Source organism: Gorilla gorilla, chromosome 7 (assembly GCF_029281585.2).
Source record: "Gorilla gorilla gorilla isolate KB3781 chromosome 7, NHGRI_mGorGor1-v2.1_pri, whole genome shotgun sequence".
Lineage (NCBI taxonomy): Eukaryota > Metazoa > Chordata > Mammalia > Primates > Hominidae > Gorilla > Gorilla gorilla.
Window position 1 is genome coordinate 150369723 of NC_073231.2, and position 22992 is coordinate 150392714.

The 22992-nt window shown below is 60.3% G+C and overlaps 4 protein-coding genes across 16 annotated transcripts in view; 1 reads left to right on the plus strand and 3 right to left on the minus strand.

Moving 5' to 3' along the window:
* Window positions 1–44: 44 nt before the first annotated feature.
* On the plus strand, window positions 45–2353 carry LRRC14 (leucine rich repeat containing 14). The gene is made up of 3 exons (XM_055348600.2): window positions 45–392; window positions 576–1160; window positions 1249–2353. The coding sequence occupies exons 1-3, from the start codon at window positions 64–66 to the stop codon at window positions 1814–1816; spliced, it is 1482 nt and encodes a 493-aa protein (XP_055204575.1). The 5' UTR covers window positions 45–63; the 3' UTR covers window positions 1817–2353.
* Window positions 2354–2718: 365 nt separating this feature from the next.
* On the minus strand, window positions 2719–5313 carry LRRC24 (leucine rich repeat containing 24). Of its 2 annotated transcripts, XM_055348604.2 has the most exons (4): window positions 5155–5313; window positions 4780–5058; window positions 4449–4617; window positions 2719–3743 (listed from the first exon to the last, which is right to left on the minus strand). In XM_055348604.2, the coding sequence occupies exons 1-4, from the start codon at window positions 5311–5313 to the stop codon at window positions 2809–2811; spliced, it is 1542 nt and encodes a 513-aa protein (XP_055204579.1). In that variant the 3' UTR covers window positions 2719–2808. The 2 variants fall into 2 exon arrangements, with proteins under 2 accessions (XP_055204579.1, XP_055204578.1); XM_055348603.2 differs by having other exon boundaries at window positions 4780–5313.
* Window positions 5314–6560: 1247 nt separating this feature from the next.
* C7H8orf82 (chromosome 7 C8orf82 homolog) lies at window positions 6561–9430 on the minus strand. 3 transcript variants are annotated; one of them, XR_008667751.2, is made up of 4 exons: window positions 9079–9430; window positions 8372–8420; window positions 7302–8135; window positions 6561–6866 (listed from the first exon to the last, which is right to left on the minus strand). XR_008667751.2 is itself a non-coding variant. In XM_055348612.2 (3 exons), exons 1-3 carry the CDS (start codon window positions 9232–9234, stop codon window positions 7690–7692), a joined length of 651 nt encoding a protein of 216 aa, XP_055204587.1. In that variant the 5' UTR covers window positions 9235–9430; the 3' UTR covers window positions 6561–7689. The 3 variants fall into 3 exon arrangements, 1 of the variants encoding a protein (XP_055204587.1); XR_008667750.2 differs by having other exon boundaries at window positions 6561–6981; XM_055348612.2 differs by having other exon boundaries at window positions 6561–8135.
* A 66-nt stretch (window positions 9431–9496) lies between these two features.
* ARHGAP39 (Rho GTPase activating protein 39) overlaps window positions 9497–22992 on the minus strand; it is a 170047-nt gene continuing 156551 nt past the window's right edge. For 7 of the 10 annotated variants that reach the window (XM_055348586.2, XM_055348585.2, XM_063709635.1 and 4 more), the window contains 6 exons: window positions 17353–17445; window positions 13754–13827; window positions 12767–12966; window positions 11946–12037; window positions 11016–11185; window positions 9497–10930 (listed from right to left, as the gene is read on the minus strand). In XM_055348586.2, the coding sequence (XP_055204561.1) occupies window positions 10736–10930; window positions 11016–11185; window positions 11946–12037; window positions 12767–12966; window positions 13754–13827; window positions 17353–17445 (824 nt within the window). In that variant the 3' untranslated portion in view covers window positions 9497–10735. Of the gene's footprint in view, window positions 11186–11945; window positions 12038–12766; window positions 12967–13753; window positions 13828–17352; window positions 17446–22992 lie in introns of all 10 variants that reach the window. The other 3 variants (XM_063709638.1, XM_055348589.1, XM_063709634.1) reach the window with 2 other exon arrangements.

The following is a 22992-nucleotide window of genomic DNA, read 5'->3' on the forward strand; positions in this document are numbered from 1 at the left end:
TAGGGTCTCTCCTCCCTGCTGAAGTCCCTCTCCTGCAGGTGGCCGTCTGCCCGGCCCAGCACCATGCACACGCTTGTGTTCTTGAGCACACGGCAGGTGCTGCAGTGCCAGCCAGCTGCCTGCCAGGCCCTGCCCCTGCTGCCACGCGAACTCTTCCCCCTGCTGTTCAAGGTGGCCTTCATGGACAAGAAGACAGTGGTACTGCGCGAGTTGGTACACACGTGGCCCTTCCCGCTGCTCAGTTTCCAGCAGCTGCTACAGGAGTGTGCCCACTGCAGCCGTGCCCTCCTGCAGGAGCGGCCTAGCACTGAGAGCATGCAGGCTGTTATCCTGGGGCTGACTGCCCGGCTCCACACCTCAGAGCCTGGGGCCAGCACACAGCCCCTCTGCAGGTATGGACTTATCTGAAGGGTCGTCAGGCCAGGGGTGTGTAAGTGGGTCCCCTGAGGAGGCTTGGGTCATAAAATTAGCAAGAGCTCATGCAGGGGCAGGCGCGTTGCTCCTGTCCCAAGGTGGCTGGGAGGGCGTATGGGCGCTGCCCCTCGACCCCTTCCTCAGACCATTCCTACTCCCAGGAAGCATGCGCTGCGGGTGCTGGACATGACGGGCCTCTTGGATGATGGCGTGGAACAGGATCCTGGCACCATGAGCATGTGGGACTGTACTGCTGCCGTAGCTCGCACATGCATTGCCCAGCAGCAGGGTGGGGCCGCAGAGCCTGGGCCAGCCCCCATCCCCGTGGAGGTGCGCGTGGACCTGCGGGTGAACCGGGCCTCCTATGCATTCCTGCGGGAGGCCCTCCGAAGCAGCGTGGGCAGCCCGCTGCGGCTCTGCTGCCGGGACCTGCGAGCTGAGGACCTGCCCATGCGCAACACTGTGGCCCTGCTGCAGCTTCTGGATGCAGGCTGCCTGCGCCGCGTGGACCTGCGCTTCAACAATCTGGGCCTGCGCGGCCTGTCTGTAATCATCCCACACGTGGCCCGCTTCCAGCACCTGGCCAGCCTGCGGCTCCACTATGTGCATGGGGATTCAAGGCAGCCCTCCGTGGATGGCGAGGACAACTTCCGCTACTTCCTTGCCCAGATGGGCCGCTTCACCTGTCTGCGTGAGCTCAGCATGGGCTCCTCTCTCCTTTCAGGGAGGCTGGACCAGCTGCTCAGGTGAGCGGGCCCCACCACTGCCCTGCCCCTCCCTTCTGTAGGGACCCTCCCCGACTCTGCCTGTCTGTGACCCCTGTGTCCCCTGTAGCACCCTGCAGAGCCCCCTGGAGAGCCTGGAGTTGGCCTTCTGTGCTCTGCTGCCTGAGGACCTGCGCTTCCTGGCACGGAGCCCCCATGCTGCCCACCTCAAGAAGTTGGACCTGAGTGGTAACGACCTGTCTGGCAGCCAGCTGGCACCCTTCCAGGGTCTGTTGCAGGCATCAGCAGCCACACTGTTGCATCTGGAGCTGACTGAGTGTCAGCTCGCAGACACCCAGCTGTTGGCCACACTACCCATCCTGACTCAGTGCGCCAGTCTCCGGTACCTTGGCCTCTATGGCAACCCACTGTCCATGGCGGGCCTCAAGGAGCTGCTGCGGGACTCAGTGGCACAGGCTGAGCTGCGTACTGTGGTGCACCCCTTCCCTGTGGACTGCTATGAGGGCTTGCCCTGGCCGCCGCCTGCCTCTGTCCTGCTGGAGGCCTCCATCAATGAGGAGAAGTTTGCCCGCGTAGAAGCTGAGTTGCACCAGCTGCTTCTAGCCTCAGGCCGTGCCCATGTGCTCTGGACCACGGACATCTACGGGCGACTGGCTGCGGACTACTTCAGCCTATGATGAAGTAGCTCTGGGTGAGACACAGGCCGCCCTGCAGTCTCTTTAGGTAGGCAGGGCCTTTGCTGGGACCCTGGTGGAGGCCTTCACAAAAGCACTGGTTACTGGTTTCCTGCTGGGTCTGCCTTGCTTCTGGGCACACCTCGAGCCTCCCCTGCTTTCTGCAGTGCCCCACGCGGTTTTCCCTGCACTTGCTCCATAATTGGCTGATCATCTGTGGGCCCCGGGGCTGGATGTCAGGCCTCCATTGCCCTGCTCAGTTTGGCTGCATTTGGCTGCCGTCTGGGGTCCTGGTCCTTTGTGCAAATGCTTTGGGATTCCAGTTGTGAGCTGAGAGAGATGATGGCCTCTCTGGGCCCTTCCTCTCCCTTTACTGAGAGCTCAGTGCTTCTGGGGTTGAAGTTGGACAGAGGCCTGCTTCAGGGAGGCTGGGGTCCCCAGGCACTCGCGCCTCTTACGTGTTCCCTACCCTGCCACCCAGCCACCCCACTGGGCTGGGCTCGGGCTGGAGGGGTCATCAAGGTACACATGTGCCTGGAAGTTGAATTTGTGGCTGTTTTTTTTTCTGTCCACATTGGTCGCCCTTATCCTTATCTCTGCTGTCACCCCCAACATGGCCACCGGGCAACAACTGCCATCCAGCCTGTCGCCCCGCCCTTCGCGGGGCAGCCCCGTCGGCACTGCCGGCCAGTCCTTGCTCTTCCCACCTTTCGGAGGCCCAAGATCCTACTGTGGCCGGCCAGGGCCAGCGAGGGACCCCCCCATGCAGAGCTGGAGGTTGGGGTGATGTCTTTTCGGAAGAGCTTCAAGGGCGGTGTTGGGCCCTCCCTGGCCACCTTCCATTGCTACCCCAGGATTCCCGAGTGCAACGTTCCCGGCTCGCGCCCCACACACGGCTCAGCGTACACTGCGCGGCTTCCACCTTTACTGACGGAGCATGCGCGAGGCCGCACCGGCCAATCTCCGGCGCCCACGTCATCCGCGCGCCCGCGGCCCTAGCAGTGGATCTCGTAGGCGACCGGCGGGGGCACGCGGAGCCCCGGCCCCGCCCCCTCTGCTGGTCCGCAGTCCGCGGGCGCCTCCGCCGGACCGTCGGCGAAGAGCGGCTTGGAGCGGTTGATGACGAACATCTCGTGGCCGCGCTCGTCGCGGAGCTCCTCTAGCTGTGCGAACGTACAGGGGCCGTCCAAGTAGTCGTTGACGAACAGCGCGCCCTCCCCCGGAGGCCCCCGCGCCTTTTTTCGCCTGCGGCGCCGGCGACAGATCATGGCGACCAGGAGCAGTGCCGTGAGCGCCAGCAGCGCGATGGCCGCCGCAATGGCCGTCTGCGTGGCCAGGCCCAGGGCGCGGAAGGCCATGCTGCCCGCCTCGGGCCCGGGCTCGCGGCCGGCGGGGCGGGCGGCCGGAGGCGGCGGTTGCGCGGGCTGCTGCGGCTGCTGCCGGGACGCGTTGACCAGGAGCCGGAAGGGCACGCGGGCAGCGCCGCCGGCGTTGGAGGCCTCGCACTCGTACTTACCGGCGTGCGCCAGCGTGATGTTGCTGAGGAAGAGCATGCCGCTGCCCGTGTCGGATGCCGACTGTCCGCCCAGGCCCAGCAACCCGCCTTCTAGCTGGGCCTGGGCTCGCGGCCGGCCTTCGCGAGGCTGGGGCACCTTTCTCCAGGTCACCAATGGCTGGGGGTAGCCGGAGGCTTGGCAGGCAACCCGCAGGTCCTCACCCAGGTTGGCTGTGAGCTCCAGCGGCTGCACGTGGACAGAGGGCGGAATGCAGATGAGGCTGCTGTGGGATACGTCCAGGAGACTCTGGAGCGCCAGGCGCGGGGGTTCTGCACACATGATCTTCCTGTCCCTGGAGGTGAGCAGCCGCTGGCCGCCCTCCTTGATCCAGGCCCCCAGCCAGTGCAGGGCGCAGTCACAGCGCCATGGGTTCTCTGTGGGAGAGCAGCATTAGGCAGGTGGCTTGAGGGTGCTGCTAAAACAGCCTGTGCAGTTGGGGTTTTGCAGGCCAGGGCAGAGGCCTCTTTCCCACCTCCCACAGCTTTTTCACACGGAGTCCAAGGCCTCTGCCACCCCTTCCTTGACCCCAAGCTCCTTGGGGCGGCAGGCCCTTCACCCTCGCCCCCCTCCCCTTTAGCTCTGTGATGCCTGCCTGTTACAGATCACTTCTCCGTCGGTCTCTGAGAAAGCACCTGCTCCTTAAGTCTTCCTGCAACAAGTGCCACTGTTTTTAGGAACCTGGGCGTCCACATAGACATCTCACCAGCACTGAAACCTCACAAGTCCTCTCAGCCTTGTCTTTGGATGCCCTCTCTTGGGAATGTCCCCAGTCCTGGTCAGCTGTCTCTCTCCTTTGCAATTTTGTCTGCCTCCCCTCTGACAGCCTAAAAGTGTGCAGAACCCTCAATTCTGTTAAGTCACCCTGTGGAGTTCCTGTCTTCTGTTTTCCCCAGGCAGGGTGCCTGAGCTGTATCCCCCAGCACACCCACTCCCGCAGCCCTCCACTGTGGCTGCAGGCCGTGGTACAGCCTTCCAGACTGCTGCCCAGTTGCCTGCTGTCAGAGCCCCTCCACACATGAGCCTGCTCCCTACTGCCAACACCGTGGCCCAGACAGAGACGCTTTCCGAGGAAGAGGTACCTGTGAGGCGCAGGACTTGCAGACTGGCCAGGGGCTGCAGGGCCTCTCGGCTGATGGTGCCCAGCTGGTTCCTGCTGAGGTCCAGCAGTGCTAGGGAGGACAGCCCCGCTAAAGCCTGGTCCTCCAGCAGCTCAATGCTGTTTTCTTGCAGGTGAAGCTCCTGCAGTCGCTGAAGTAAGGACAGCAGATCGTGAGGAAAAAGGGCGCCGAGGTTGGGGGCATGTCTCTCTTCTTACCAAGCTAGACTGGGTTGCCTTTTCTAACTATTCCAGCCCTACAGGGCGAGGGGCCATAATGGAGTATCCCGCCCCTTTAGACCCCAGGCGCTCACCGGCAGGTGCAAGAAGGTGAAATCCAGCAGCCGCGCCAGCTGGTTGCCCGCCAGGTAGAGCACGCGCAGCTGGGCCAGGCCTACGAAGGCGCCGCCGCGCAAGCCGCGCAGCCGGTTGCTAGTGAGCGCCAGCTCCAGCAGGCGCGGCTGCGCGCGGAAGGCGCCGGCCTCCAGGGCGCGCAGGCTGTTGTTGTGCAGGTAGAGCCGGCGCAGAGCGGCGAGTGGCGCCAGGGCTCCCGGCTCTAGGCGCGCGATGTTGTTGTCCTGCAGGAACAGTGTCTGCAGGCCGGGGAAAGAGGAGGCGCTTACCCCGCTGCGGGGGTCTTCTTCTCCCTGGGGGCACCCCGTCCTCCCGCAGCTCCACACGGTGCCCACCTGCGTCCCTGGCGGGATTCCCAGCGGGACGACGCGCAACCGCAGGGCGCCACACTCCACCGTGGCGCTGTAGCAGCGGCAGGCTGCTGGGCAGCCGGCGGCGCGGAGCGGCAGTAGTAGCAGCAGCAGCAGCAGCAGTGCGGGGGCCCTCAGGGCCATCTCCCGAGGCCCGGTTCCTCACTGGCCCTTCCGCGGTTCAGCCGCAGACGCGTGCCCTCCTGAAACACAGGTTGGCAGGCCAGTCTCGGCAGTCGAGAGCCAGCCAATAGATGGAATGGAGGCCTGCACCTGCATCTAACTTTTGACGCTATAACTCGGTTCAAGAAACTAATAAAACGTTCTGGTTTTTTCCTTTGACAAAAACATTTTCTTAAAGCTCTGGGGCATCAGGTTCAAATTTAGAATTCCTGGTGTCCTCAGTCTCTTCACAGGATGTGACCATGTAGGGAGAGCCACCCAACCCTGTCACCTTCTCTTTCTCCACCCATGCCCAGTAGGTCAGGAGCTTCCTGCTCAGGACGTGGATGTGTGTCGCTTGCTGCCCCCGACTCTACCCCCAGGCAAGTGGCTGCTGCTTGGTTCTAGGGTGCAAAAAGCTGGAAGTACAGGGTATGGCTTGGGAACTTTGCTTAGGTGACAAAGCCCGGGGTCCCATTACCCAAGCATGGCTAGGAGGGGGAGAGCAGGCTCTGGGCAGACACGCCTCTTTGTTATCCTGTGGGGGCCTGGGCAGAGCTGGCCTCAGAGGAGCTACGAGCCCCAGGGAAGTCAAGGCACAGCTTTGTCCAGCACCTGCTCCTGCTGGCCTAGGGGTGGGACCAGCTTAACTAGCATTGGGCCTTTTTCTCAGGTAACCTGTCAGAGAATTGGGGGATGAGAAAAATAATAGGAAATTCGGTTCAGGAGCCATGGTTCTGTGCTTCCCATGCCGGTCCCCAGAAAGGTGTCCTGTCTTTGGGGATAGATGGGGCCCTGGGAAAGCTGGGGTGGGACAGGGGACACCTTGGGCCACCAACTGGGTTTCTGGTGTGGCTTCCCAAGTGGGCTCTGGGAGCAGTGTGACCTCTGAGATCAGCAAGGAGCAGGGAGTTTGCTGGGGGACCATATGCATGTACTTGTCATAAAGAAATGGGAAGGCTGGGGTCTGGTTTCAGGAACAAGGAGCCCAGTTTTAAAAGTAGGGATCTGGGCTAAGCCAGCCAGCCCACCCGAAGCCAGGGAAAACAGGGCTGCGGGTGTCCTGTCTCCCAGCCTCATCTGGCCGGCTCCCCAAACATTTGCCTGTCCATCAGCTCTTCCTCCTTTCGAGTCATGTGGAAAGGGACAGGACCAAGTGGCCTTGGTGTTTGTTTAAATCTTGCCCTAAATTGTAACTCACATGATTATTTAAAGTCACTAGAAATAAGTAAGCACAGCAATAAAGTTTTAATGGAATAGCTTCGGCCCAGGCAGAGGCAGTTCCCAGATGTCTCAGGATGCGTGTGAACCCCAAGAAGTTGGGGGCGTTATCTGGGCCCTTGGGATCCATTCCCCTGGGTATAAAGTGTTGGTACGTGGCTCCAGGCCTGGCCCAGTCAGCCTCCCCCAGGAAGGTTTCTCAAGTGGAGAAGGTTCTTGACCTCAGAACTCACGGCGCTGCTGCTCACGCTGACCCCCCACTAGATGCAGATCGGTGTAGAAGGGCCTGCCAGGGCAGGGATGAGGACCCCAGGCTGGAAGAAGCCCAGAAATCCTTTTACCAGAGGACAACCCCCTAATCCGCTGGGCAGGGGCGGGGTGTCACACGCAGGATTCCGCGACGACTGTCACTGCCTCCTGGGCGCCCCTCTGTGCGGGAGGGGGGAGGGAAGAGGATGGAACGCCCTGTGTCTGCCTCGGGCGCAGTGCGAGGCCCAAGCTGGTCTTTGGGCGGCCCTTGCGCACCTCTGCAGCGCTGCGACCCGGTGCCTGTATCCCCCACGGCCTCCTCTGCTACCCACGAGCGCCGGTCGATTTTCGGCCGGGCTTAGGGAGGGTGTGGCCTCCGCGTTCCCCATCCCCCTCCAGGACCCACGCCCTTCTCGGAGCGCACCAGGGTCAGAGCCGGGATGGTCCCCGATCCCCCAGCGCCCCCACGCCTGGTGACTTTGGGTCGGGCGTCCCCTCACCTGACGCTCCCGCGGCGAGCGGCTCTCCCGCCGTGCAGGTGGCGGCCGGGCCCGAGCAGCGGCCGGGCTGGGAGGGGGCGGGGGACGCTCGCGCACGCGCATCAGAGCCCCGCGGCCGCCGCCAGGGCCTGACGTCTCGAGCGCGGGCCAATCCGGAGGGCGCCGGAGTCGGGTGCGCGGGGGGCGCGCGCCGTGGGGAGCGGGGGGTCCGGGAGGGCCAGGCCGCGGCAGCACCAAGGACAGCGCCGGACAGGGGGGAGCGGGGCCCAGAGCGCGCAGGCGCACTAGGCTGCCGCGAGCCCGTGTGGCGCGGGCTTTCCGGGGCGTGGAGTCCCGGGGGAGCGGGGCGAGAGGCGCCCGCGGCCTCCCGCCTTTCCCTTGGCCCCGCTCAGGGCGGCCGAGCCGCGAGCAGCAGCGGGGCCAGGTCCATAGTGAGGGCGAGGCGGCGGCCCTGCCAGCGCACGTGCGAGGGCAGCGCTGGCGCGCCGGGCCCGTACTCGAAGCAGGCGCTGAGCTCGAAGGCCAGGGCGGAGCGCACCAGGCCCACGCCGCCCGCACGCTCCGGCGCCGGGTGGTACAGGCGCCCGTTGGCGGCCAGGGGCAGCAGGCGCGCCGGCTCGAAGGGCACGGCCAGGGCCTCGCCACCGCCGCAGTAGGAGAGGCGCGGAGGCCCGTGGTCCGCCGTCAGCAGGTGCGTGAAGACCACCGGCCGGTCCTCGCAGCGCAGGAAGTTGCGCTCTCTGCCGCAGGGCGAGAGGAAGGGGAAAGCGGCCTCGTAGCGCCCGCTGCGGTTGGGTCTCAGGCGGGAGAAGAAGGTGACCAGGAACTGCGGGTCTGGGGGATGAAGGGCGCGGGTATTCAGCGCGCTGGGCTCCCAAGGCCTCCGGGCCCAGGACCATACCGAGGGCAGGCGCCGACGGTAAGAGGTTTGCCTGGCCTCACTCAGCGGGGCTCCTAAGCGCAGGACGCCCACTCCTTGGTGCTCTGGGCCCGTCGGCATTGTCGGGGAGCCCATCAGGGGCTGCCCGGAAGGGAGAAAGAAGGGGCTGGAGAGGGAGGCACAGCATTACCTTTGAAGCAGGTGATGAAATTCTTCATTTTGGAATCATCCAGGAAAAGCTGCAGATAGAGGGCCAGGCCGTGATAAGTCCCAGCGTGCAGGTGGGGGCGGGGAAGCTCGGGAGGTCCTGAAGCTCGGGAGGTCCTGAACCGGCCCGAGCCCACTTTTCCTGCTTGTCTGTGCACGCCGCATGCAGGGAGGCGCGTGGAAGGTAAACCTGGGGGCCCTGCCGACTTATCCGCATCTATGCGCACCTCTGCTCCCTGGTCAGCCAATTCTTTCCCGCACCTTTTCCCTCTTTTCAAGTTTGTAATCAGTTGTACCACCTCCTCCGCGGAGACTACCTGGCCTGCTGCCTCCCGGACATGCAGCTGCCTTTGACAGGGCTTCCCAAAAAAGGCGGGGCGGCCCGGGTGTCTCCCTGGCAGCGGCGAGAAGTCAGCGCCGGGGCTGGGGACTTGTAGGAGAGTCCGGAGCTGCACAACGCAGCAGGGACGCGGCCCATGTAGGAGCCTCGGCCCGGACCGACCCAGCTCCCCGTCTTTCCAGCGCGCTCTCCTCCAGCTCTGAGGAGTCGAGGTTGCCCACCCACCCACTGAGACGTCCCCCCGGCCCCGCCCCTCGAGCAACGGTCCCGCCCACAGACCCACGCCTCCGGCCCCGCCCAGAGACCTCTCCCGGCCCCGCCCCTCGAGCAACGGCCCTGCCCCCGCCCACCTGGCCCTGGTGGTCCACGTAGTAGAAATACTCGCGGGTCCGCGGCTCCGGACTCTGACCCTGCGTGTAGGAAACGCCCCCATCCCCGCTGCAGGCCCGGGCTCCCCGCGACCGCGCCAAGGCCAGGGTCCGGAGCGTCCCGCACGGCGGCCACATTCTTCTCCCGCGCCGGAAGCGACCAGCAGGTCACGCCGGGGGCGGTGCTGCGCGAACTCGCGCCCGCCCGCAGCAGCCCCGCGCTTCGCGTTCCGGCGGCGCCCGCCTCCGCTACCCGGGCCCGGTGCTCTTCCCTCTCCCTCGGGCCTCCGGGGCTCGCCCGCCCTGGCCTTCCGAGAGGCGTGTGCCGGCGACGCCTCTTCCGGTCCGCCCCGCGTCTCTTCCCGCCCCCGGCCGCGCGCACAAGGAACAGGAGGAGGCGCAGGGTCCATGTGCACTTTATTCACTCGTGTCGTCGCCTCTCGGGTCCATGCGTCGGGGCGAGCGTCTCAGCCGGGCGGGACCGCAAAGGCCCCGGGACCACCCGACTGAGGACGCCGCCCAGGCCTCGGCAGGGCTGGGACTTTTGTTTTTAATAAATAAAAACGGAACTCTAAAAAATATATATATAAAAACTGGGGAGAAATTAAGTTTTACAACAATTGGAACTCAAAATTCCAAAATGGAAAATGTACAAACTCGGTCCCCCAGCAGCTCTGGCCCCGAGAACAGACAGTCCCGGGCCCGGCGCCTTCCCGCTCGCTCGTCTCCTGCAGGTCTGGGATGGGGATGGGGTAGAGCTTGGTTTTTGGTCAGAAGCCAAGAAAAAAGATCGGAGAAGAAAAGAATGACCTCAACTTGCTCTGCACGGAGGACGGGGACGGCTCAGAAATAAATAGCATTTAGGTTAAAACTATGTCATTAGCAAATTTAGTTCTTATATCTTTCCCTCTATTTATATCTTTATACACGGTGGGCTGCGATGCAGGATAGATTCTGGATTTACAGTTACACGAAGAAAAAAATACTCTCGCCCCTCCCCCACCCTGCCCCCAGAATGCCTGCCCAGCCCTGCTCCCTACCCCAGAGGACTTTGGTTTGGGGGCCCCCACCCCACCCACCGAGAGCCTGCCAGGCCCCGGGCCCACTGTCCTGGAGCCCCCAAACTCCTGAGCAGTCACCAGCTGGGGACCACGGGCCGAGGGAGGGAGAGGAGGTGGGGACAGGTCGGGAAGCTCTCTCGGGGCTGGGAAGAGCTGCAGGCCAGGACGAGGACAGGAGAAAGGGAAGGAGAGACGGGGGCGGCTGGGCAAGGCCCAGGCCAGGGCGCGCAGGAGCCACAGGGAGGCAGCCCGGCCCCAAGGAGGCAGTGTCGCTCGGCTCCAGGACACAGAAGGCACTTTCTCGGAGCTGACCCGCGGCCAGCGGAGGGCGAGGCGGTGCCCGCGGGAACTGGCCGTGAGGTGGGGGGCCAGAGGCGCCCTCCCCGCCGCTGCTGTGCCCTGGCTGCACCCTCAGACCAGGCAGAAGACGTGGGGAGCGCCGGGGCCAGGGGCCTGGGGGAGTGGAGGGGGCTCCAGGGCTGGGCCGGGCGATTCTGGCCCCTCTGCCGGGAGAGCGAGTGCGGAGTTCGGCCTGGCTGGGGGCGGCAGGACATCCCTCCTGTCCCCGGGCGCCCCCGCTACAGCACACCCTCCATGAAGCTGGTGTCCAGGTGCTGGATGAGCACCCGCAGGAAGGACATCTCCTTGCGGGTGTTCTCGAAGATGACGCGCGGGTCGTCGGACTGGCAGCGCAGGCAGTTGGGCGCCATCACCATGGCCAGGTTGCTCACATCCATCTTGGTGACCGCGACGTTGGCCGGCTGCACGAAGACCTGGTGGAGGAGCGAGGGTGGGCGCGGAGGGGCGGGGGCGGGGCGGGGAGGGGAAAGCAGCGGGGACCCCCGGGGAGGGAAGTACCTGCAGGAAGCGGATGAGGTAGCACAGCACCATGCGGTTGATGCGAGGCAGCGCGTGCACCACGGCCACCGCCGCCTCGGGGCTGTCGTAGTGCGCGATGCACTGCTCGTAGAACTCGTGCGGGATCAGGGGCTCCTCCAGCTCCCGGTACCACAGCTTCAGCAGGGACGCTGGGGACACAGCACGGGGCTCAGCGGGCCTGCTCGGCGGGCACCCCTGGGCCAAATGGGGTCCCGTGGCGGACACGCATGGAGGGGTGCTGTGGGGGACAGGCTGGGAGGGCCAGCTCATTCTGGACAGGGCCCATCTGGCCAGGCTAGGCCCTGACCCCAGAGGGCCTTTCAGCTCCTAGGGGCCTGAACTTGATCCTGGAGGCATGGGTCATGCCAGCAGAGACGTGCAAAACAGGATTTTTCTCAGGAGGAGTCTGTGTAGCCACCGTGAGGGGGTGTCTGCACAGCAGGCACAGCTGAAGGGCACAGGGCAGAGAGCAGCAGGTGGGAAGTGGACTGGACACAGCAGGCACAGCAGAAGGGCAGCGAGCAGCAGGTGGGGAGTGGGCTAGACATAGCAGGCACGGCAGAAGGGCACAGGGCAGAGAGCAGCAGGTGGGGAGTGGGCTAGACATAGCAGGCACGGCAGAAGGGCACAGGGCAGAGAGCAGCAGGTGGGGAGTGGGCATGGCGGAAGGGCACAGGGCAGAGAGCAGCAGGTGGGGAGTGGGCTGCATTGCACAGGTAGGCCTCGGGGTGCCCCGCAGACACCTGGGGAGACTGTCCAATGGGCAGAAGGGAGGATGTGCTAGAAGTGACTGGGAAGCCATCACATCACTGGACAGGATCAGGGTGGACCCCAGAGGAGGAGACAGGGGCCCCTTGAGAACCACTACCTGAGCCAGGCCCGCTCTGCTGCAGCGTGTGGGGGACTCACCAGGGACGTGGGGGTCTTCCAGGCCTGTGGGCACCTTCCACTGGTCCACCTGCAGCTTCAGGGCATTCACCTCGTCAATGTCCCCAGGGACCCTGCAGGGCACAGGGCAGGTCTCAGGCAACAGGAGCCTGCGCTGTGGCTTCATGATTCCGCCTGGACACTCCCTCCGGTAGGCCCCTCCTGACCCGGGGAGGGGAGCAAAACCTCAGGACCCCCCGCCACCCCGGTTGGCCTCTTTCCCACGAACATGGGTGGGTGGCACTCTTCAGGATTCCTGCCCCACACACCTGGGTCTGAGTGTGGTGCTTCCCCAGGCAACCGTCCCTCCCTGGACCCCTACTGGCTCCCTGGGTGGATGCCCTCACCAAAGGGCCACTGGGGCTCAACCTGCAAGCCTCAGTTTCCCCAGCTGCCCTCCTGGGGCCTGGGTACCCCTTGCCCTGACAGGTGAGTCATGGGAGCGGGTGGCACCCTGTGCCATCCCTGTTCACAGACAAGGGCTGCCTGTCATCTGAGGCTCACACCCCAGGCTACCCATGGCTGGTGTCCAAGCACGCTCTGGACCCCTGGTGGCCATCTCTGCAGGGGCGCCCTCCCTGGCTGGCTGTGCTGCCTCTTTGGAATGGGTCCTGCCCTCTCTCCTGGCCTGCACACCCTCGGGGTCAGCTTCCACACTGTGGCCCCACCCTTCCATCTGCTCTCAGGTAGGGGTGCGGAAGCAGCCCAGTGGGCCTGAGGCTTAATGGCCCCTGCATGCCAGAGATGCATGGTGGACACATGGCTGTGGCCCCCACACCCGGCGCCCGGGGTTGCCGTGGCACCTGAAGATGCCCTCTGTCTGGTCACCGTTGAGCGCCAGCACCTCCTCAGAGAGCCGTGTCTGCACCCAGGGCAGCTGGCGCTCGGGGTAGCGCTCTCTCTGCATGCCCATGACCTCCTGCAGTGCGCTGCCGAACATGGACGGGCTGAACACGGCGTTCTTGGCATGCCGGATCTCCTCCACGTTGGGCTTCTTCAGCCCCTGTGAAGACAGAGGCTCCGTCCTGGTCTGGCCTGGCCATCCTCAGGAGCCCCCGCCACCCCGGTTGTCCTCTTTCCCATGAACATAGGTGGGTGGCGCTCTTCAGAGTTCCTGCCCCACACACCTGGGTCCGAGTGTGGTGTTTCCCCAGGCCACTGTCCATCCCTGGACCAGCCCTCCTCGCCCCCCCAAACCCTAACTCCTCCTGGGCTGCCCCTGGCTCTGCCTCCCCCTCCTCTCATCCCTGTGAACTCCTGGCTCCAACTAGAGCTACGGACAAGCCCAGCTCCCTGGCCAGAGTCACCGTCTACAGCACCAGCTTGCAGGGGCCCTTGGGAAGGTGGGAGTGAGTCCTGGGCCGGCCAGGGCTGTTGGGGAGCACAGCAGAGGGCAAGCTAGCTGAGCTGGGGTGAAACTTCCAGAAGTCTGTGGCAGGGCTGAGAGCCCTGGGGAGGGGAGCAGTGCATCAGAGAGAAGAGGACGTGGGGAAGGGGCCAGGCTCTTGGGACAGGTCCAGGGAACGGGGTCCTGTGGTGCGGTGTGACTGAGCCCGTTGCCTGCCTTGCTCCTGAGCTGGGGGTCCGGGCCCGGGAAGAGCCCCCGGGGGAGGGTGCAGCCCAGAACACGGGGTCGGCCTAGCGTACCCCGCCACCCGCCTAGGCGGGCTCCATGTGGCACCCTCTGCACTGCTGCCCCATACCAAACTGCAGGCGGGGCTCCTGGGGCTGTGCACCAAGGGTCTCTGTGTCCCCGCCTGCCCTCCCCGGCCCCCCAGGTGCACCCGTACCTTCTTGGCCCCGGTCAAGGCTGCCTTCTGTAGCTTGTGGTAACAGTACTTGGCATACGTGCTTATCGCCACCCCTGGAAAGGAATGGGGCCTGATCAGCCTGGTGTGGGTGTGTGGGTGTGTGGCCAGGAGAGGGGTGAGCAGACACAGCTCCTTCGAGGGCCCTGGGGGGCTGGGCTGGCCTTGCCCCGGTCACCCCCTGCCCAGCACAGCAGGTCCTCACACTCTCCCAGGCAGTGTCCTTTAAAGCAGAGACCCAAGGAGCACTTCCCCACCTGCAGAGGGACAGGCTGGGGAGGAACCCCCTGGCAGCTCCACCTGCCCTCCTACGGCCACGCAGGAACAGGAAGGGCAGGACCTGGGTCTGAGGGCCTCTAGACCCCACTGCTCCCTCCCCGGGGCCTGACCCAGGGAGCTGTCCAGGTATTTGACTCTTCTCTGCTTCAGGCCCCTCCCTGGCTTTTGGGCTGTGGACAGGAGCCCCTGGAGGAGTCATTTCCACCTACCCAGCACCCGCAGCCAGTGCTGGGGGAGGCAGGCACTGAGCTCTCTGCACAGCGAGCCCAGCTCTGCTGCAGCCCTGGGCCTGAAGTACCACCTCTGGGCTCTTCTGAAGGACTGAGGCGGCAATGAGAGGGCCCAGTCTCCTTTCTCAAGGGAGGGGCTTTCTAAAACTCAGCCCGACAGCAGGGTCCCTGAGGGGAGGGGCAGTGTGCCTGAGTCAGCACCTCAGAAGGGACTCAGGGACCTCAGCCTGGGGAGTCTCCAGACACAGGGCCCAGGGGAAGGTGCTAGAGGGGAGAGGATTTCCAGGCTGGGTCTGGAAGGTGCGGCACCTTCCTGCTCCAGGTCGGAAAGAAGCAGATGAGAGAACACGCCAAGAGAAGCTGCCTGGGGCCAAGGGAGCCACGGACCTCGGACAGATGGACAGGACCCTGTGCTTCTGGACATGAGACCTGCCCCAGCGCCCAGCGCCTACCGCCTGCCAGGGTGAGGGGGGCCTCTGGATCCTGACCCCCAGTCGGAACACCTTTGTCTTCTTTGAAGGAGCAGTTTCTGGTGGACAGCTGAGGGCGTGGGGTCCTTGGACCAGGTTAAAAAAAGTGCACATGTGTCTTGAGTCCATCTCTAATTATCACAGAATAGTTGACATGTGACTGCTAAGGAGACTCTTTTTTAGAGGAACCAAAATGAATTTTTTTTTTCATAGACGTTTAGGTCCTAGAAAATCTGTCATGGTCCTTGGGACCACAGGTCTTGGCAGAGGATGTGGCCCCAGCCTCCAGCGTGGGACCACGTGGAACCAAGGGCCCCTCTGGGCAGGCTATGAGGTACCCTTGTTTTTCTAGAATGGATGGTGCCCACGCACACCGGACCCAGGCTTCAGAGCCTCAAGAAGGCAAGGAGGGAATGAGCTTTGCAGGAAGGCGGCAGAAACCCAGGGCCTCAGCTCAGCAGCTGGGACATGTAGTCACTAGGCTGGGGGGCCTGGGGCAGACGGCAGGGCTGGGCCTCCTGCTTGCTGTCCCTGCGGGAAGACAGGCCCTGATCTCCTGTCCCCAGGCCCCTGGTGGGACAAACACCCCAGCCTGAGCCTGCTTGGGACCGGGACACCCTCCAACACTCTGTGACTGGGATACACTGGGGCCACCGCCTCTCAGCTGATGGTGACCATAATGCAGTCTCTCTGTGCCTCAGTTTACTCCTCTGTAGGATGGGGACTGTGACAACGCCTGTCTCTTGCAGTGCTCAGCAGGCAGCTGCCGGTGTCACAACTGTAGTGGATAGGCCAGGGACTGAGGCCACACTACTTCACCTGCAACTTCACTCTGGGGGTCAGGCTGCCTGTGCCCTAAGGTCTAGGAAGCTGGGGATGACTGCACTCACGCTGCCTCAGGCACAGGGCCAGGCACCAAGGTGTCTGCTGACCTGCAGTGGGAGAGTGGGCAGTGCCCATCGCCAGCCCAGGAAGACCCTCACCTGTGTGGGGTGCTCTGCTCTGAGCCCACTGCCCTGATCTGGCCTTGCCTGGACCTCAGCCCTCATCTCCATCCCCCTCCGGCTGTAGGTGAGCCCAGGTGGGACGGCTGCCCACAGAGGCACCAACAGCAGCAGCTCTCCTAAGGCCTGTGCTACTCTGCTCGGGGGCCAGGCCTGCCCCGGGGACCTTAGACCTATGGGACCAGGTCACAGGTCTCCCAGGCCATCAGGTGTGGCCAGGGCCTCCTGGTGTTGACCCCGCTCCCCACCTGACACACCCTGGGCCGCAATGTCCCACTGGGCTCCACTCCAGGCACAGGGGAGTCTGCTCCCCGCTCCGCCTGGCTGCAGCCAGGAGGCTTTTATGGCCAGCAGTGTCGGTCCAGCTCTCAGGGCACCGGACGCCAGCTCAGGTAGGAGCGCAAAGCTCCTTCTACGCTGCCCCAGATGGAGTGGTCTGAGGACATCTGTGGCCAGGAATCTCACCCCTACATTGCAGCCGGCCCTCTTCTCCCAGGGTCCTGGGTGAGGCCAGGCTGGGTGACTCAGGACTGGGCCAGGGATCCCTGGCACAGACCTGCTGGTGGCAGCCTTGGAGGTGCCAGGGTGAGAACAAGTCCCTAGCCCAGCAGATGCCATCCTGGCATTCCCCACGAGGGCCCTTCGTGCCCCTGTAGCCTCCTGCTGGTCCCAGAGTTGACCCTAAGCAAACCTCATCCACAGAAAGCTCGCTGGCACTGTTCTGGGCCTGCATGGGCAGCATGCAGTCAGGGATGGCTTCCTGGAGGAAGAGGTGCCTAAGCCAAGTGGTCTCAAAGGAAGTGGAGCAGAGAGGTGGTGGCGGAGCTCTAGACAGATGAGTGGGCGTGAGGCACTAACTGTGGCAGGACCACACTGCAGGGGTCGGGAGGACGGCCCCGGAAGCCTGTGTGTGCATGGGTGTGAGCGTGGAGCTGACTTGGTCTGACAGCGTAGCTCTCAAAAGGGAGAGCACAGCCCTGGGTTCACAGGGCTTTCCTGAGCCAGGGCCTGGGGGAAGGTAGAGAGGTGGAAGCTGTGTGAGAGTGTGGGTGGGAAGGGTGCTGGTGGGGAGGGTGGGGAGGGTGGGGAAGCCCTCCCCCCGCTTCTGGGGCTGTGCTAGGGGCCCACCATCAAAGCAGGGGACGACTCCTTGCAGATTCTGAACACCAGGCTTGGCTCTTGTGGCCCAGGGGCAGCCCTGGGCGGGACGACAGGACTGAGGGGTGCTTGTCTGCAGGGCACCACACACCCCTCCACCTGCAAACTTCCCTGTGGGGGTCAGGCCCAAACACTCACCTGGGGGCGCCTCCAGAAGCCCTCAGCCGGCAAGTCCTCATGCCCCCACCCCATCAAGAACCCAGCAAGCAAGTTGGAAATGGCTCTGGACACCACCAAGACACGTGTGGACAGGCTTGACCGCTCCAGGGGTCCAGTCAGTCACCTGGGCCCTCCAGCTCGCTCAGGAGGCCACAGACCTGAGGTTAGTGGCCCCATCCCCCCCGCCCAGAAGCGGTTAGAGAAGAGAAGGCCAGGCGGCCGAGGCTGGAGAGCAGAGCTGTGCAGACGCCGCGCCCAGGGGCTGCGGGGAGAGGCCCTACCATCCGGCTCTTCAACATAAGGCTTGGGTTTCTTTCTCAATTTGGACTTCTTCTTAGTGTTTCTTTCCAGGAGCTCTTTTATGTGCTGTGTCACTGGGGAGCAAACACAACCATCAGGACGACAGAACAAAACGCCAGGAGCCAGCGCCCACTCAGCTCCCGCACTTGGCCGGTGAGCAGGCCCCTGGGCCTGTTGGGGGCTCACCCTGTGCAGCTGGGGGCTGAGCGTTTCTGGGGGGACGTGGCTGTGTGAGTGGCAGAGAGGTGCCGGGGGCCCTTCTGAGCACTGTGTGGGCTGGGAAGCTGCCGTGCCTGTGCTGGCGTGAGTGGAGGTGCAGGGAAGGCGCCTGGGGAGCAGGAGGAGAGCACAGGGAAGGCGCCTGGGGAGCAGGAGGAGAGCACAGGGAAGGCGCCTGGGGAGCAGGAGGAGAGCAGGCAGCTTCTGCCCTCTGGCTGGCAGCAAGGCTGGGGCGGCCATGGCCTGGGCCCCCTGCCTGCTGGTCAGAAAACCAACAGAAACAAGTGGGCGAAGGCAGCTGGCCCCAAGCCAGGCGCTGCAGTCAGAGAGGAGGGGGCTCCCCTCAGGCTGATCTGCGTCTGGCTCCCGCTCTGCACAGCGTAACTTCGCACTGTTGCCACTGGCCTCGATGACCTAGCTGAGGTCACGGCTGGCAGGCTCCTGTGAGGTACCGTCTCCTCCTCCTGCTCCGTGCCACACTCTGTAGGAGGAGTCACTATGCCCGGCCCACACCTGAGGGGTGGAGTTAGGCTCCAGCTCCTGGAGGGTGGATATGTACGTAAATTATTTGTCATTATTCTGCACAGATTTGTCTATTACTACCTATTGAATTACTCATTTATATCAGTATGGACTTAGTTTTTTCTTCTTTTTGAGATAGGGTCTCACTGTGTCACCCAGGCTGGAGTGAGTGGTGCGATCTCGGCTCACTGCAACCTCCACCCACTGCAGCCTCCACCTCCCGGGTTCAAGAGATTCCCACCTCAGCCTCCTGAGTAGTTGGAATTACAGGCATGCACCACATCTGACTAATTTTTGTACTTTTGGTAGAGATGGGGTTTCACCATGTTGGCCAGGCTGGTCTTGAACTCTTGACCTCAAATGATCCACCCACCTCGGCCTCCCAAGGTGCTGGGATTACAGGTGTTAGCCACTGCGCCTGGCCTACTTATGGATTTTATTTTATACTTGGGTTATAATCCAATGGGTCTTTATCTTGTTGCTCAACTTGCTCCAGCCTTGGCCACTGGGAACTCCTTCCGCTGGCCCCTGTGTCCCTGTGACAGGCGTCACCCCCACCTCCGGCACTTCCTCACTTTTGACTACATCTCGTATATGCCCCGCACCAGCCCTGGAATCACCCATTTCTCCGAGGAACTCTGGATCGTTTTCATGGAAAATGGTATTTAGAAACCAAGATCTGGGTGTGCGATGTGCTTACTGCTGCCAGGAAATCACTGCTTGCAGGTCCTCTCAGCTGACAGAATGAGGAAGCCCCTGTGTGCACGCTAACTCCTGTTCACATGCACATCTGTAAATATTTCTGTATGTGGCCATCTGTCTCCTAAACATACAGAGCTAAACATGGCCTCTAACTTGATTCCACTACCGCCGTTAGTCGCCCCGGCTTCCTCCCTTTGCGTGTCTGTGACTGGTGTATCTTCTCATTTTTTTAACAGTCTTTTGTAGGAGACTTAATTTTGACGAAGTCCAATTTATCCATGTTTTTCTTTTATAGATAGTACTTTTGGAATTATATATAAAAATCTTTGCCTCCCTCAGGAAAGCAAGCATTTTCTCCTGTTTTGTTCCAGAAGTTTTATAGTTTTAGGTTTTATATCTTGGTTTACGAGTGATCCATTTGCAGTTATTTTTTGTGTACACTTCAAAATATGCATTGAAATTCATCTTTTGTTTGCATTTGGATATCCAGTTTTCCCAGCATCGTTGAAGGAAAAGACTGTCTTTTCTTCACTAAGTTGCCTTCGCAGCACTGTGCAAAGCTGGCTCATCCATCCATGGGTCTGTTTCTAAACTTGCTCTCTGTGGCACTGACCCACTGTCTACCTCAAGGCTAGTGCCACACTCTCGTTAGTCTAGCTTTATAACAAGTCAGGTGGTGTAAGTCCTCCAACTCTATTTTTTCAAAGGGGTTTTGGCTATTCTAGGTCCTTTGTAGTTCCTATGCATTTCAGAATCAGCCTGTCAATTTCTAAAACAAAAAAATGTAGTGCAATTTGCGTTCAGATTTAATCTATGCATCGATTTGGTAGAACTGATGGCCTAACAGTATTGCCTTCTGATTCATAAGCACAGCAGACCTGTCCGTCTACTTTACTGCTTTACTTTCAGCAATGGTTTGCAGTTTTTACTGTACAGGTCTTACATGTCCTTTGTCAGATCTATCTCTAAGTATGTCATATTTTAAAATGCTACTGCAGGCAGGCACAGAGAAGCTGAGGCAGAAGGATCACTGGAGGCAAGGAGTTAAAGATCAGATGGGGCAACATTGCAAAACTTCATCTCTCCAAAAAAATTACACTAGCCAGGTGCGGTGGCTCAGGCCTGTTGTCCTAGCTACTCGAGATGTTGAGGCAGGGGGATCATAGCTTGAGCCCAAGAGTTGGAGGCTACAGTGAGCTATCATACCACTGTGCACCACCCTGGGCCACAGAGTCTCAGAATAAATAAATGCATGCGACTGTACTCCACCCTGGAGACCCTGTCTCAGAATAAATAAATACACGCGACTGTACTCCACCCTGGAGACCCTGTCTCAGAATAAATAAATACACGCGACTGTACTCCACCCTGGAGACCCTGTCTCAGAATAAATAAATACACGCGACTGTACTCCACCCTGGAGACCCTGTCTCAGAATAAATAAATACACGCGACTGTACTCCACCCTGGAGACCCTGTCTCAGAATAAATAAATACACGCGACTGTACTCCACCCTGGAGACCCTGTCTCAGAATAAATAAATACACGCGACTGTCCTCCACCCTGGAGACCCTGTCTCAGAATAAATAAATACACGCGACTGTACTCCACCCTGGAGACCCTGTCTCAGAATAAATAAATACACGCGACTGTACTCCACCCTGGAGACCCTGTCTCAGAATAAATAAATACACGCGACTGTACTCCACCCTGGAGACCCTGTCTCAGAATAAATAAATACACGCGACTGTCCTCCACCCTGGAGACCCTGTCTCAGAATAAATAAATACACGCGACTGTACTCCACCCTGGAGACCCTGTCTCAGAATAAATAAATACACGCGACTGTACTCCACCCTGGAGACCCTGTCTCAGAATAAATAAATACACGCGACTGTACTCCACCCTGGAGACCCTGTCTCAGAATAAATAAATACACGCGACTGTCCTCCACCCTGGAGACCCTGTCTCAGAATAAATAAATACACGCGGCTGTACTCCACCCTGGAGACCCTGTCTCAGAATAAATAAATACACACGACTGTACTCCACCCTGGAGACCCTGTCTCAGAATAAATAAATACACGCGACTGTCCTCCACCCTGGAGACCCTGTCTCAGAATAAATAAATACACGCGACTGTCCTCCACCCTGGAGACCCTGTCTCAGAATAAATAAATGCATGCGACTGTCCTCCACCCTGGACACCCTGTCTCAGAATAAATAAATACACGCGACTGTACTCCACCCTGGAGACCCTGTCTCAGAATAAATAAATACACGCGACTGTACTCCACCCTGGAGACCCTGTCTCAGAATAAATAAATACACGCGACTGTACTCCACCCTGGAGTCGCTGTCTCAGAATAAATAAATGCATGAGACTGTACTCCACCCTGGAGACCCTGTCTCAGAATAAATAAATACACGCGACTGTACTCCACCCTGGAGACCCTGTCTCAGAATAAATAAATACACGCGACTGTACTCCACCCTGGAGACCCTGTCTCAGAATAAATAAATACACGCGACTGTACTCCACCCCGGAGACCCTGTCTCAGAATAAATAAATACATGCAATTGCAAATGGTTATTTTAAAATATCAGCTTCTAATAATTTGTTGCTAGTATATAGAAATATGAGGCCAGGCTTGGTGGCTTACATCTGTGATCCCGGCACTTTGGGAGGCTAAGGTGGGAGAATCACTTGAGCCTAGGAGTTCGAGATCAGCCTGGCCAACATGGTGAAACCCTGTCTCTACAAAACTTAAGAAAAAAATTAGCTGGGCTTGGTAGTGCCTGTGGCCCCAGCTACTCAGGAGGCTGAGGTGGGAGGATCCCACGAGCCTGCGAGGTGGAGACTACAGTGAGCAGTGACGTAACCACTGCACTTCCCTGGGCAATACAGTGAGACCCTGTCCGGAAAAAAAAAAGAAATATTTATTTGAAATGAAGTCCCTGTCTGGGGATAAAGAAAAGACATAATTAATTAATTTGAAACGGTCTTGCTCTGTTGCCCAGGCTGGAGTGCAATGGCAAGATCTCAGCTCACTGCAACCTCCGCCTCCTGGGTTCAAGTGATTCTCCTGCCTCAGCCTCCCGAGTGCCTGGGATTACAGGCGCCCACCACCATGCCCGACTAATTTTTGTATTTTTAGTAAAGATGGGGTCTCACCATGTTGGCCAGGCTGGTCTTGAACTCTTGGCCTCAGTGATCCACCGGCCTCCGCCTCCCAAAGTGCTGGGATGACAGGCTTGAGCCACCGCGCCTGGACTCCTTTGCTTCTTAAGCAGTTTTAACCAATCCTTTGTTTCCAGCTTCAGGGTCACCCTCTTCCCCCTTTGCTAGAAGCATTTGTGAGCTTCTAAGGGTTTGCTGCCTGCTTCAGCTTTTCCGTTTCCCACCATCGGCCCAGGATTTACCGTTTGTGGTCCACATGCTCCACCTTCTAAAACAGCTGTTCTTCCTTTTCCATTTTCTTTTTCTTTGTGTTTTTAAAAGTTTGGTAAAATACATATAAAATTTACCACTTTAACCATTTAAAAACAGACAGTTCTGTGACATTAAGTACATTTACATTGTTGTACAACTATCACCACTGGCCATCTCCAGAACTTTTTCATCTTTCCAAAGTAGACCTCACTCCCCACTTCTCCCTCCCTCAGCCGTGGCACCCACCATTCTAGTTTCTGTCTCTGGGAATCTGACTGCTCTAGGGCCTCACGGAGGGAGAATCCTACAATCTCTATCCTGACTGGCTTCTTGCCTTTAGCATGATGCCCTCAAGGTTCATCCATGCGCGTCTATCAACATTTCCTTCCTTTTTAAGGCTGGAAATAATTTTCCATTTTGTGGCTGGACATGTTCTGTTTCTCCATTCAGCTGCTGATGGATCCTTGTCATGTTCCCACATTTTAGTTATAAGAGCTGCTGTGAACGGGGTGTACAAATCACCGTTACAGTCCTGGCTCCCAGCTATTCTGGGTCATTCCGGAAGTGGAAATGCTAGATGATATGGGAATTATATTTTTAATTATTTGAGGAACTGCCTACCAGTTTCCACAGTGGCTGTACCATTCTACATTCCTTTCTGGGTTTTTTTTTTTTTTGCCTTTAAAAAATGGCTTCACTGCTGTTTTAGTGAGTTCAAGGCAAAGGTGAAGCAAATGCCCATGT

Coding starts and splice junctions, on each gene's coding strand:
- LRRC24 (XM_055348603.2), bottom strand. CDS start 5,313: ATGGCCCTGAGGGCCCCCGCACTGCTGCTGCTGCTGCTGCTACTACTG. Junction 4,618..4,779: donor TCACCTTCTTGCACCTGCCG/GTGAGCGCCTGG, acceptor TCCTTACTTCAG/CGACTGCAGGAGCTTCACCT. Junction 3,744..4,448: donor GCAAGTCCTGCGCCTCACAG/GTACCTCTTCCT, acceptor GCTCTCCCACAG/AGAACCCATGGCGCTGTGAC.
- LRRC14 (XM_055348600.2), top strand. CDS start 64: ATGCACACGCTTGTGTTCTTGAGCACACGGCAGGTGCTGCAGTGCCAG. Junction 393..575: donor AGCACACAGCCCCTCTGCAG/GTATGGACTTAT, acceptor TCCTACTCCCAG/GAAGCATGCGCTGCGGGTGC. Junction 1,161..1,248: donor AGGCTGGACCAGCTGCTCAG/GTGAGCGGGCCC, acceptor TGTCCCCTGTAG/CACCCTGCAGAGCCCCCTGG.
- C7H8orf82 (XM_055348612.2), bottom strand. CDS start 9,234: ATGTGGCCGCCGTGCGGGACGCTCCGGACCCTGGCCTTGGCGCGGTCG. Junction 8,421..9,078: donor ACGTGGACCACCAGGGCCAG/GTGGGCGGGGGC, acceptor CTCTATCTGCAG/CTTTTCCTGGATGATTCCAA. Junction 8,136..8,371: donor TTTCATCACCTGCTTCAAAG/GTAATGCTGTGC, acceptor TTCATCCCCCAG/ACCCGCAGTTCCTGGTCACC.